Raw genomic sequence first — 13,908 nt, forward strand, 5'->3', positions numbered from 1 at the left:
CTCGGCACAGGTCCTCTTAGAGGCATCCAGACAGGAAGGGGGTTTTTTGGCTGCCTGCAAAGAAAGAAAAGTCCATCATCATTTCAATTTTGGATGTATTTTGGGCTCATCTGTTTTCACAGAATGAGGTACTTATTTGGCATTACTTTTAAATGGAATGGCATCAGGTCCTTATTGGTGTCAAGCTTTGATGCCTAAGAATAACATAAAAATAGAGCAAATCTTGATTTTAAGTATGCCTTATTTAATAGATCTATGTTTCACTATTTGGATGTTAAAAAAAAAAAAGAAGCAGCAAAAGACTGACCACCTGTTGCTATGCAGTACATTGTATCCCTATGATTAATTATCCTGCCCACCTGCACTGTCCTTGCTGGTCTCTCTTGTATCCACTCTATGACTTAGGCTGATGCCCAGCACAGTGGGTTGTGTGTGATGGTGTGGCTGGTATTTCACATTAACTGTATGGTGTTGGCAACTTCACGCACGGGAGCAACAGGCTCTTATGATGCCAGAATAACATGCAGAACTCTGAGACCTGTGATAGTTAACTTGTTCTTATAATGGTGATGTTTGCAATACAAATATCCTGCTCAGCCACCTTCTGCCTGGAATGAAACCATATGGCTGGAATGGGTTGAAAGCTCTTTTGAGCAAGCACTGTCTGTTTTGAATTTGGCTAGTGTAAACGAGTAAGCTTAGGACCCGAAGGCATTACAAACCATGATGAAGAATGAGAAACTGAAAGCAGTAGTGGAGGACTGTTAACTGGGATATAGAAAACTTTGTGACAACCTGTGACACATTTGCTTTATGGCACTTTTAGCAAAAATGTTACAGTATAAAAAAGAACTCTCTAAAAGAGTTGACCTAATACAAATGATATGAGGGTATTCCACCATAATTATTATTTATTTCTTTTTATACTTGTAATAATTCAGGTGCTTTCCAAACAGAAAAGCTGCAGGCCCTGCCCCAAGGAGCTTACAATCTAAAGGTGGACAAGGATAGAGACGTGAAGGAGAGAGGGTCTACAGAGCAGTCAAGAGGCCAAGATGGAAACCATCCAATCAAATATGATTTGAACACATTGTTGCAAAGCTATACAAACTATTTTCCAATTGTGACTCATATTTTCCATTTTGGTTTAACTATATCTGCCATGACACAAACAGGTGTGGAGGAAGGAAGCTTTCAATATATGAGATCAGAGAGAGTAGCACATGTGTAAAGTAGAGCTGAAAAACTCACCTAAAAGTATAGAGATGAGAGGGGTTTGCCTGGATTTCCAAAACATGGTTCAGTACCAGGACAGTTTAGATCCAGAATGATATGGCTTTAGGTCAGGTCCTACAGTTTACATGGGATAGATTCCATCTGAAATGTAAATGTACTCTATGCATCTGGAAGTTCCTTAATACATGCTAATATGAACTAAAAAATCTATCATAGCAGGGCTGGGGAAGTTAAGAATGAAATAACCACACTTTTGTGGTACATTTGGGGGGGGGGGGGGGCGGGGTAAAGAATGGTGTTGAAAGTTGGGGGTAGTCATCCTTATGCCAGCTGTAAAATGACATTTTTAATAATGTAGGACACCAGCCAATGATTAAAAAACCCGGACTGTTTAAATTTAAAAATACTGGTTTTAACTAAGACAGTAAGTCACTCATAAGTTATGAAAAATACAGTTAGGCTTTCTTTATACATTTTGGTATCTATTATAAAACATCCAATCAGGTTCCCCAAACTGTGAAACTGTCAAAGAAACTCTCTTAAGGAGTGCTTTTTAAAACTTCTCAACAAATTGACATATTTATTGAAGTACTCAGGGGATCATTGTATGCTTATTTATTCCTAACGTATCTTTCCCTTAGCAAATGTAGGTGTATTGTGAAGGCAAAAGCTAATAAGCAACTGAATATTAAAGTGCATAGGTTGTCCACATTAGGAAAAACAAATGGTTGAAGAAGCAGTAGCTATGGTGATTAAGGATTCTTGGGGAGTAATCCATCATCAATTTTTAGTAAGCCGCAGATATTTCTTTTCCTATAAGAAATATTCTTACAGTCTTCAAAACTTGCAAATGCGTTTCTAACAATGGTATCATGACAATCATACTTCTCTTGCTGTGAGGGAAAAGCTGTAATTAAATAATCAAATAGACTGATTTTTCATAATTTACAGGTATTCATATTCCTTCAATAAATAAAAGAATATAATTTATCTTCTGATTCTGTATAGATTTTGACACAAATAAGTTTCTAGCTATTTAAATAAATGATTCTAATAGCTTGACATGAATTATGCTGGCAGGAGCCACATATGATTATTATGGTACCCAGAATCTTTCAAGAACCTACAAAGTTAAATAAAAGCTTACAAGTCTCTTAAGCTACTTTTTATTTGCATAGAAAAATATTTATCATAGGAGTCAACTATCATATGAGAGAAATTCCGTTTTTTGTAATTGAAAAAGATAGCTAAAAAGTTTCTGTGGGTTATTGCAACAGTACAAGAATACAAGATGCTTCCATTTATTAAAAAATGTAAAACAAATCGTGAAAGCTAAAGCAGGCTACAAAACAGAAGGTCCTCATATTTTCTTTCTCTTGACTACTATGTTACAAGATCATGTGCCACGGTTGAGTACTATAAAGTGTAATTCTGCATTAGCTAATATAATTCTTAAAACACCCCCCCAAAAGCACTATGCAAAATATATATATTTGTAAATGCTTCCTCCTGTAAGCATCACAACCTTGTTATCACGTAGTCACCCTGAACAATTGTTTCCTGTTTCCCATCAGAGTCAATGCTAATGTCCAATGCCTTGCCCAGCTGATTCTGCAGAGTGGCAGGTTCTGAGTTCTGTAACTCCATTTTCTCTGTTTCTGAAACACAAATACTTCCCTCTTCCTGTGAATCCAAAGACTCGCTGTTCTTTTGCGACTCAGCTAACATGCATTTTTTGCCAGGACTTTGGATGTTTAATTCACAGTTCATGGTCAATTCTCCCTCTTCCAGTTCATCAGTTTTCTCACATTGTTCTTCTGCCTGTTGACGGGAAACTTCTTCAGAAACGGTGTATATTTTATTTGTACTCTGCTCCACAGAGTTTGTTTTTGATCGTCTGTGAAACAACCCAAAATTTTTTATGTCTGTTACAAAATTCACACGCTTTTGTTTCTCCTGAGTGGACTCTGACACCATCATTGCTGAGCCATTGCTTACATTATGACCTTCAGAGGCAATATTGGCTGATCGTGGGTGAATCATCGTTGTTATGTCAAAAAGGCTGAAGGGTTTCTTCTTTCCTTTTTTGTTTCCTTCACTCTCACTATTTTCTTCATTTTCTGACAGAGAAGCAGTGTCTTTGCTCATCTTTGCAGTCTGCAAATTAGATAGCTTGCTTCCTTTTAACAAACCCAGGACTTCAAAGCGAAAGCTGGAAATATCTTGCTTTAACTCCTAAAAATTAGGAAGAAAGATGAAATGTCAGGACATCAAAGATAATTTGACTTTTCCTTTTGAAATGAGAAGAGAAGGGAAGGAAAGGGAAAAGGAAAGGGAAAGAGAAAGGGAAAGGGAAAGGGAAAGGGAAAGGGAAAGGGAAAGGGAAAAAAAAAAGAAAAGAAAAGAGAAAAAGAAAAGAAAAGAAAAGAAAAAAGAAAAGAAAAGAAAAGAAAAGAAAAGAAAAGAAAAGAAAAGAAAAGAAAAGAAAAGAAAAGAAAAGAAAAAAGAAAAGAAAAGAAAAGAAAAGAAAAGAAAAGAAAAGAAAAGAAAAGAAAAGAAAAGAAAAGAAAAGAAAAGAAAAGAAAAGAAAAAAGAAAAGAAAAGAAAAGAGAAAAGAGGGCTTATACTGGGGAACAGGAATAAACTTTACTGTCTGGATGTTGGCATACCTGGCGTCTTCAAGGTTGATTTATATGCTACCTGAATAACTGAGTGTGAGTAATATGCTTCACAGTCTTAAAATATCTTACTAAATTACTAATATACCTATAAACATAAAAATAAACACATACCTTAAAATTTTCTTCTGTCAATCCTTCCTCAGTTTTGGCATCTCTTATCATTGCTGCAACATATCTCTTAACCAGATTTCTCATAACTTCCTAAAAATATGAAGTATTGTGTTAGCTTTCTTGGTATTAGTTACTAAACCTACACTCACAGGCTCTGCTTGGGCTTTTTCATGCTTTAGGAACATGACAAAAACTACGCAAATCTTAGGTCTGTTTGAAAATATGTTTTGCTTTTTGATGGAAACTACTAATGCTTATTACCCTGGGAACTACTATGTTGGGTTTGACCCAAGGTATGTCTCCTGCCAGTAATTTGCAGCCTGTCAGTGAGCAGTTGCCAATGCCTCCTGAGGAGAGCAAGTCTGGTGTGGTTGTACAACTGTATTTCCAGCTATTCTCTCTCAAGCCTCCCGTGCTGTGAGATGCAGTGACTTTCTGAATAAAAATGATAGTTCTAGGTTTAATTGGCTGTGACAGGCTTTTTTATGAGTTTGAACTAATGCAGACTTTCAGCATTCAGAAGTCCTCTGCCAATGAATTCCATAGTATGGAGTAAGATTCCATTTGGGGTTTTATTTTTAACCTTTGGTCTGGTAGTTTCCATTGTTGTCTTCTAAGAATCCTAGAAATTATTTAGGTTGAAAGAGATGCCTGGAGGCTGTCTGAGTCATTTCAGGGCCATGACCAGTCAAGTGCTAAATATCTCCACGGGTGAAGATGCTGCAGCCTTCCTGAGCAACATTTTCCAGTTCTTTACTACCCTCACTGTGAAGATAATTCTCCTTACCTTACGGAATTTCCCTTCCTGCAACTTGTGTCCATTTTGTCTTTTGCATTGTACCTCAAAGAAAAATCTGGCTCCTTCTCTCTAACCACCCACTACATTATTTAAGACAGCAGTTATATTCCCACTAACCTACTCCAGGCTGAAATCTGAACTTATTTTATGAGAATCCTCTAACCATCTTGGTGGTCCCTTGCTGGATCCCTTCCAGTTTCTTAATATCTCTCTTGTAGTGTGGGGCCCTGTCATAGGTTACCACTACAGGCCCAGACTTGACATATTGCTCCAGATACAGTCTCACAAGTGAGGGCTGAAGGAGAATAATCACTTCCATCAAAAGGCTGCCTCACTAATGCAGTGTAGTACATGTGTGGTATTCAGTTTGCAGATTAATGGCAAGCAGCTGTTCTGTGTTCACCTTCCCCAGGATTTTATAGATCCCTGTTGTACTTCCCACAGCTGCCTCTTCTTCAGGTTGGAAAAGTCCCAGCTTACCTAGTTATTTTCTTTATGGGATTCATTAACTACCAAGCCTACAGCTCACACCTTGTTTAACTTGCAGCCCTTTTAACATGACAAAAACTCAAAATAAAGCTGAAAATGATTAATTGTGCAATAATAATCTAAAAAGAAAAATAGATGCTGAAGAAGGAAGGATGAAAAAGAACTGCTTACAGGGGATCTAGGCAGAGGGGTTATTAAGGAAGCTGTCTATGGGGCAACTAAAGCTGGAGAGATGAAGAGCAGGTTCTGATGGAGCATGTCAGTGAGCTGCACATATGGTCCTGATTATTCCTGGCAGGGAGGTGAGTATTTGCCTTTTTTAAAGGTAATCCATGTTACAGTGGGCAAAATACTGGATAGCATGTTATTGCTCTAGAAAATATCCTTTTTTCTCCAAAAAGAAGACAATTATACTTCTCAAATGTTTTTTTTTGAACATCAAAAATATTAAGCTTGTTTGCTGAAGATGAAATAACTACAGATTTTATGTTTTTTTCCTTTTATTTTCCATTTCTGCTTTCTCATAAAATTCTTCCTTTTTTTTTTTTTTCCTCATGAAGACATTCTGGAGACATAGAAAAACAATTGCCCAAAGAACAAACATAGGCCTGTACCTGGTATTGATGATGTCTCCGCAAATTGTCAGCTGCACGTCTCTGAAAAATAGAAACAAAGAAAAAGAAAAAAATTAATCCCTGTCTAGAAATTAAATACTTAACCACAGAAAACAGCAGGCCTGTGCATTATATGGTATCTAGCAAGCTGAGAGAAAAGGTTCAAAATCTGTTGAAAAATGACAGTGTTGGAAAAAAGCCTGTCATTTGGTTTATAGAAATGAGAAGGCTGCTGTGGGGAAGGCAAAATGTATTTTCTACATTTTCGTCAAAATTCTTTTATTCCTCCATCACATGGATGTGGTGGAGCAGCCAGGTCACAGGCTGCAGAGCCCCAAGGTCAATGATCTGAGATAGAAGAGGAACAATGGATCATGTCACTCATTTGCACAGACTGAAGCATACTTTACTGAACTGAAAAAAGCTTGACTTGAGTCAAGTTATATTTTTCTTGGAGGTACACAGTGAAAGAACTGGAGTCAATGGACATGAGTTACAGGAAGGGAAATTCTGTCTGGAAAATCATCAATACAGTGGGGTTCATAAAGCCAGGGTGTTAGCAACACACTTGCTATGGCTCCTAATGTCTCATTTAAGATAAAACTAACCAAAATCTGCACTATTAAACTGTATTAATGAGAAAGTTCCCACTTAGTTCTCTGTTAAAAACACTCAGTCATAGAGATGTGAATGGAAGAAAGAAACAGCTTTCAACGCAGTTTGGTGTTGATAAGGAGGGAAGGTAAAAGGGACAGTAACTCTGCAAAGGAGCAGCAAAAAGAAGTGTGGTATGATGAAAGAATAGCCCAGGTTTCAAGCAGGTGTTGTACTAGATTATGCTGCCACATCTAAGAGCCGTCCAGAAGAAGATGGGAAAAAATGGCCTGAATTATTTTTTTCCTTGAATTCCTTTTGTCCTCAATTGCATAATGAGTAACATATCTCCATCATCTAATTAGTTACCCCTAACTGCTGAAAGAAATACAGTTTTAGCTTGGACTCTTACATCTGCTGCTGACAAGAAAATAATGTGTCTGACTACTGATTGTATTTCTACAAAACAGATCACTTAACAGCAGCTTAAAACAGGGTGAGAAGACATCCAAGGGACTTGTAAAAATTGACCTCAGTTGCATAGTAAGGCAGGCATGGTTAGTAATTTTGTAATTTATTTTTTTTTTTTACTTGAAAGAAGTGATGAACCATTTCCCTGTACTCGGAGTCAGTTTACACTCAAGGTTGATTTCTTGTTTGCAGTTAATTTGAGGGATGCAGTGGCTTTGTGGCTGGGCTTGGCAAAAAATAATGGAAAGGGGGAAAATCGTTATTTCCTAATCAGTCTGAACAGCCACTGTGGGATAGGGCTTTGTACATGAGAATATTTTCTTCAGTATTTTCCCAGATTTTATTTCTCCATCTATGCCTCCTCAAAGAGAAAATGGGTATTTCTTGTGTTTAAGGATGGAGGAATGGGCGAGCCTGCCCATCACCAGGGCCAGAGGGGACAATGCAGCCGTGGGAAGGCTCATACCCTCACAACACCCTAACTTAGCCGGTTTTTAGAAAAAAAAATCAGACTTCTTGCAGTTGACCACACGGTGGAGATGTTTCATTCTGCTGAGAGAGCACTAAGGGAGTCCGTGGCTGAGCGAGCTCTCAACAACAGATCTGACTCACAGGTGAAGGGAAAAACACTTTAGGGTGTACTTGAAACACACTTAAGAAAATGTGAATAACTCTTATAAGTAAAAGAAATGCTGATTTTTGACTTGCACAATACTTCCTGCAGCTGCTGTCTGCTCTGCTTTATTTTACAGTGAAATGTGAAATAAATACATAGGTTTAATTCTGTATCTGCAACAAGAACTACCTAGATAACGTTTATCTTTTTTCCTGCAACCAATTTGGAAGCTCACAGAAAGAGAGGCTGTTGCTTTTCCACTCAATGCAATGCCAACAAGCACAATTTGGGATAACTATGTGAAAAGATTTATTTGTAATAATGTGTCAGAACAGTTCTACTGCACTTAATTGTTTTCAATCCATACCACCGAGAACCTGAAAGAAAATTAATTTAATTGTATGTTTTAATGCACAGCCACATACATACTTCACAGGGAATTACACATACATGTAACCTATCAAATTTAATATCCCCAAACAGTTCTCTATCTCCCATTTAAATGTTTAGGTTCTGTCTCCAGTTCCTAGTCATCTTTTGCTTCCTTTTGAAAGCAGAATGAATCTTTGCCTAAACACATCTGAAAATCATGCTATTCACTAGAAATAAAATGTCATTAACATTCATATTGTCCTTATTTAGTTCTCAGCTGGCCTGCTTTTCTCTACTCAGTTATAGTCTAATTTGTGGTTCAAAATTTGTTTCAAGTAACCATTGTGCTATGTGCATGAAGAAGTTGAAAATTATGGCTGGCAAAGGGATAAGTTAAATTTGAATAAAAATAGCAACGGGGGGAAACACTCTTATGAGGACCATGTTGAATGCAATAATGAAATTGATGGGGATGTTGTTGTCACTTTCCAAAAGGGGGCACTAATATCCTTTAGAAAATCTTAATAGTAGCTCCACTAGTAGTAATAATTATTTTGGTCTTCCTGTTTATGCCATTCCTAGTAATTTGCACTGTTTGGAAAGAATATTTCTTTAGCAGTCAAAAATTTAATAAAATTTTATTACTTATTTTGATGTGTTTTATAAAAATTATATCTTTCATAATGCAGGAATACAAATCTAATGTCTGCATTTGACTTTAAACTGCTTAGTCATAAAGGTCCAGAAAATTAAACTATTGTCTGAAGTTGTGGCATATATTCCTCATCTTGAATAGAAGCATCACCTTTAAAGGGTTAGAACTTATTTGTGTTGACAGAGAGGTTTCTCCATGAAATGGTTCTTGGCTATACAAGGAACACTCCAAATTATTGATTTCCACACCAGATGGAAGGTGTTATTTCTTTGCTCAACTTTCAACAACATACATTACAGAGAAAATACAAAATGCTTACACTGACTTAGAAATTGCATCATTTTCCACTGGATGAAAAAAGAATAGGAGAAGGGAAAATGAGATTTTCTGTGACAAATGATAATAAAACCATGTGGGTTGCTCGGAAAATGGCATAAAAATCTGTATAGCTAGAAAACAGGCATCTGTTTATCTAAACATCAGATGCACAAAAAAAAAATTCCCAAAGTTATCCCTGGCAATCCTTTCCATTTTCTCTTCTGAAATACTTAAAATTGTAAGGAAAACATTTTTTGGTGACTGATCAGATATAATGTAGAATGCAATTTGAGGAAAACAGTACAATTTGTTCCGGTGGGACTAGGATTTCTTTTCCCATATATCTTTTTTTTCTGAAATAGTAGTGGATTTCAGATGGCCAGCAGGATTAGCCTTGACACACCTATAAGCCTTGTGCAGTCAGGAAAACCTCAGCCTAATCAATAGAATTATATTACTAATCTGGTTTTTGCAAAGGTGAGCTAACAAAATTAATGGAACTGATAGATATAGATATAGATATAGATATAGATGATATAGATATGTAAAGAGCAGCACACACTTATTTCAGAGTTTTAAGCACAGGAGATAACTGATAATAGCTGAAGAAAATGCTGCATACCTGGGATATGTCAAAATGACAGAATATAAAAATGTGCTGAACTCCGAATGGTAGAAGAGCTCTGTCTAATTCATAGCAGAGCTGAAATAGTAGTAAATCACATGTACCATCCTGTCCTTCCCTCAGCTGAAGCTGTGGCTAGAGAAGCTGCCATTAGCATGCTGGGCACCAGGTTGCTTTGGAGAAAAAGCCTCTCCCTTGAAAAACCTCCTCTTAACTTCACCACCCACTGCTTCACCTGTCCCACTACAACAAAGAACAGAAGAACCACAGAACCAACATCCAAAAAGAAGCAAATTAATTGGCTTTTTTCAGAAGCACCTCACATTGCTACAGACCGTGCTCTTGCCCATGATAATTTTGTTATAAACAGCAATGTAGATGATACTCCCAAGCAACCATGTCATACTTATTTTTACTGGCATTTCTCTTCTTCCTATGGGCCAGATAAATCATTTCACTAGAATGTGTGCTGTAAACTATCCTGACCCTGAACCCTTTCTTTACACATTCTGCCTGCATATACTGAACTCTCAAATGTATACATATATAAATTTGAGAGTGGATTGTTGACACATATGGATTGATCCTTGATTCAGTCCTAGTTTATAATTCCTGGCTTTTTGGTACTGAGGATTTTTTGCAGAGATCATGCATAATTCTTGCCAGCTCCATTCTTCTATCATCTATTTTGTATCCTCTAGCACTGACTCACTCTTTGGATGTGCACTATTGCTTTTTCTACTGGAAAACACCATAGCATGTCACTGTTGATTAGTGCTTCCTAATAGGGAAGTTAACATTTAGAAATTTCAGAACAAAATGTTTTGAAATCTGAGTTCTGTCTTACAGACAATGTGGCATCCATCCATACATACAGCCAATAAAAGAAAATCAGTTTATAGTACTTTTTTCTCTCGCAGTACTGGTTGTAGGGAAGGAGCCAGAGTTTATAACACAGGACTCAGTGAAAAGGAGTAGATCCCAACAAAGCTGATCTTGTAGCTCAGAGGCCAAAGTTATTACAGGGGAGATACAAGTGAGCTGGAATCATCTGAGATCCTTGAACAAAAGACAGAGAAAATGGTTCATTTACTTTTGGTTGAAAGGGCATAGAGGTTCTAAATTTAATTTGTGATGTAGCTTGTTGGGACAATTGAAAAAGTTCTAGGAAATCAAGGCTGAGCTGTGGGTGATGGGAAGTTTGTGAAAACTAGAAAGAAGTGCACTCCCCCAGGACAAACTATGAGATCACCGTGGTGTGCCCATTTGTTGACTGATGATTTAACCTCTTGGGGAATGTCCAGTTAACAGTGCTCAGGTGGTGTTTTGCGTCTATCTGATGTGGAAATCAGAGCACAGAGTGCATACACACATCTTACTCTATTTTGGAGCTTGGGTGAATAACTGGGCCTGGAAATTGCAAAATGTTCCAAATTCATGTAACCCTAATGGGGCTTGTGTTATGCTGAGGAATTAGCTGAAGAATTTTGCAGTTTTATGAGATGCTCATATGGTGGACTGAATCTGCCTGGTCAGCCACAGCCACTCACTTTTTTCAGGCAGCTGGAAGTGTGGTTGCCATGATGGCTCTGCTGGTGAGCTCTCTGCTTCAGAGGGGTTTCAGCTCTAATTCCAACTAAGAATCTGTTCTGCAGGGGAAACCACTGATGGATATGGCCCTACTATCCCACGTGCTTTGGGGGTTCCACTTTCAAATAATGTAAAAAAAAATTTGCAGAAGTCAACTAAAAATATCCCACATCTCTCCCTCGCTGATGTGCTCCACTCCCAAACAGTTCAGTAATTAGTGGTTCACATTCAAATCATAAGGAAGTTAGGTTCAGCTCCCTCTCTTCTGTTGTCCCAAGAGAGAACCTTAGCCCCTGCAGTATCTTAGAGATCTTGACAGGAAATTTCTGTTATAGCTTTTATGCTTGGGGTAGATAATTAAATATCCACTGGAGAACAGAAGTAAACCTGGGTCTACTCAGGCCAAGATACTTGCTTTACATGGCAGCTTCTCCTTTCTTCAAAAAGAAATTTCATCCTGAAGCTGTAAAGTCTTTCCTGACAAAGGCTTATTTGAAACTGAAATATACTAATTAAAATGTTTGGGGTTTACAGATTTTGGGTTTGAAGAGAAGAGAAGAGAAGAGAAAAAAGAAAAGAAAAGAAAAGAAAAGAAAAGAAAAGAAAAGAAAAGAAAAGAAAAGAAAAGAAAAGAAAAGAAAAGAAAAGAAAAGAAAAGAAAAGAAAAGAAAAGAAAAGAAAAGAAAAGAAAAGAAAAGAAAAGAAAAGAAAAGAAAAGAAAAGAAAAGAAAAGAAAAGAAAAGAAAAGAAAAAAGAAAAGAAAAGAAAAAAGAAAAGAAAAGAAAAGAAAAGAAAAGAAAAGAAAAGAAAAGAAAAGAAAAGAAAAGAAAAGAAAAGAAAAGAAAAGAAAAGAAAAGAAAAGAAAAGAAAAGAAAAGAAAAGAGAAAAGAGAAAAGAAAAGAAAAGAAAAGAAAAGAAAAGAAAAGAAAAGAAAAAAGAAAAGAGAAAAGAAAAGAAAAGAAAAGAAAAGAAAAGAAAAGAAAAGAAAAGAAAAGAAAAGAAAAGAAAAGAAAAGAAAAGAAAAGAAAAGAAAAGAAAAGAAAAGAAAAGAAAAGAAAAGAAAAGAAGAAAATTCTATTTGGAAAAATTCTCAAGTGGCTTGGTGCATAGACTCCCTACCCTTTGACCCTTTGCTGCACCAGTTTTCCCAAATCTAAGCTGTGGGTTTCTCGAAGGTGGTATTTATGTACCCTAGCAGGAGGTAGGTGCAGGAAGTAGAGATGATATTTCTGAATCCCCTTGCTCACCAAGCCATTCTGCATAGGGTGGGGAGCACCCCATATCTTTCTTTATTATTCCACAGATCCAGGAATGAGTTTACTCCTAGATATACAGTTTGAGAGGGTAAGAAAAAGGAAAAAATATTTCCTTATCCCAGATGGAAGGTCTGTCAAGAAATATTGTCCTGAAGGTTTAGCTGGGATGTATAAGGGTATTCTGTATCTGCCTCAGTCAAACAGGGAGATTGTGTTAATCAACCCTCTGCTATACACTGGCTTCATACCATTAATTTTAATATCATTCTCTCAGTTTACACTAGCTAATCATCCCTACCAAATGTTTAACAAATGCCTAGAAGCATTGCCCACTATCTCACACGCACAAGTACATCACTCTCTCTCTCTTGACTTTTTCTAACAACATCTCACAGTTTTTCCTTCTGTTGGTCTCTGCACTTACTTTTTTCACTTCCTATATTTCACAGAGATGTTTTGGTCTTAAAATTATTCACCATTCTTGCTGGTTCATGGTCTTTTTAAAATTTCTATATGAATCACTGTTAGTTTTTCTTCACTTAATGTTTTTTTTTTTTTCAGTGTGTGTTTCTTGTAGTTCATTACTGGCTTGTTTCAATGTCACCCTCATGCTTATTAGCTTCTTTTCCTGGCTGTTTCTTTCCTATATGTACAAATATGACAGCTAAGTGAAAAAATTTTGTTTTCACAATTTAGATACTGGCCAACAATATCAGTATATTGCAATAAGCCTTATTTGAAGCTTTCTACAAAGAGGAGAAAATCCATTTATCAGTACAGTAATTGTGAATTAGTTTTATATGTCAGTTTTCCTCTTTACCATAGATCTGTACATGCATGTGAACTTGTGCCTCCAAGTACATCTAGACATTAAGCTGCATTCCAGGATATGACAGCAGAATAGGTAGGAAAAACTTATTACTCATTTATCAAGAAATGGCAAAGTAATACAAAGAAAAGGTTGATATAGTAAGGGTCCATCAAAGAATTATATCATATCCCTGACTTCTTTGAAATGGATGGAAGTTTTTTTTAGGAGAATCAATAGCTCAAGGACTATACCCCTTTCTTTTCCCCCTTACCCACATTTGACTCTCATACTCTCACTTAATGCTTGGCTATCTGAGTTCCTAACAGACTTGAAACACTTATATTCATCAAATCCCTATGGTATAGAGAAAGTGCCATTATCCACATCTTACCCCAAATTGTCTTCTTCATGCTGGAGCTGGCTAAATTCAGTCTAGTTACTGAGGTACTGACTTGCTAATGGGAAATGAAGAAAACATAACTAAAGAGAATTAGTTGTTGGTGGGTTAGGATGTTGCCTGAATATTTGCACTGTCAGTATAGAAAAACTGTGTTGCTGACTGAGGTATCTCAAGCAGATGAAGTTAGGAGGGAAAAATTCAAATCTGCTTTACCCATTGCAGCTACCAGAGAAAGTAAGTGGCTGAGATATTACACAGGCATCAGCTGAA

General features: G+C 36.8%; 1 protein-coding gene across 5 annotated transcripts in view; it reads right to left on the bottom strand.

Annotated features, from left to right (window-relative positions):
* Positions 1-893: 893 nt before the first annotated feature.
* Positions 894-13,908, bottom strand: part of TRPC4 (transient receptor potential cation channel subfamily C member 4) — a 134,218-nt gene continuing 121,203 nt past the window's right edge. For all 5 annotated transcript variants that reach the window (XM_048295142.1, XM_048295141.1, XM_048295143.1 and 2 more), the window contains 3 exons: positions 5,931-5,972; positions 4,029-4,118; positions 894-3,471 (listed from right to left, as the gene is read on the bottom strand). In XM_048295142.1, the coding sequence (XP_048151099.1) occupies positions 2,755-3,471; positions 4,029-4,118; positions 5,931-5,972 (849 nt within the window). In that variant the 3' untranslated portion in view covers positions 894-2,754. The remainder of the gene's footprint in view (positions 3,472-4,028; positions 4,119-5,930; positions 5,973-13,908) is intronic.

This window comes from Corvus hawaiiensis, chromosome 2 (assembly GCF_020740725.1).
Source record: "Corvus hawaiiensis isolate bCorHaw1 chromosome 2, bCorHaw1.pri.cur, whole genome shotgun sequence".
In the NCBI taxonomy this organism is placed as follows: domain Eukaryota; kingdom Metazoa; phylum Chordata; class Aves; order Passeriformes; family Corvidae; genus Corvus; species Corvus hawaiiensis.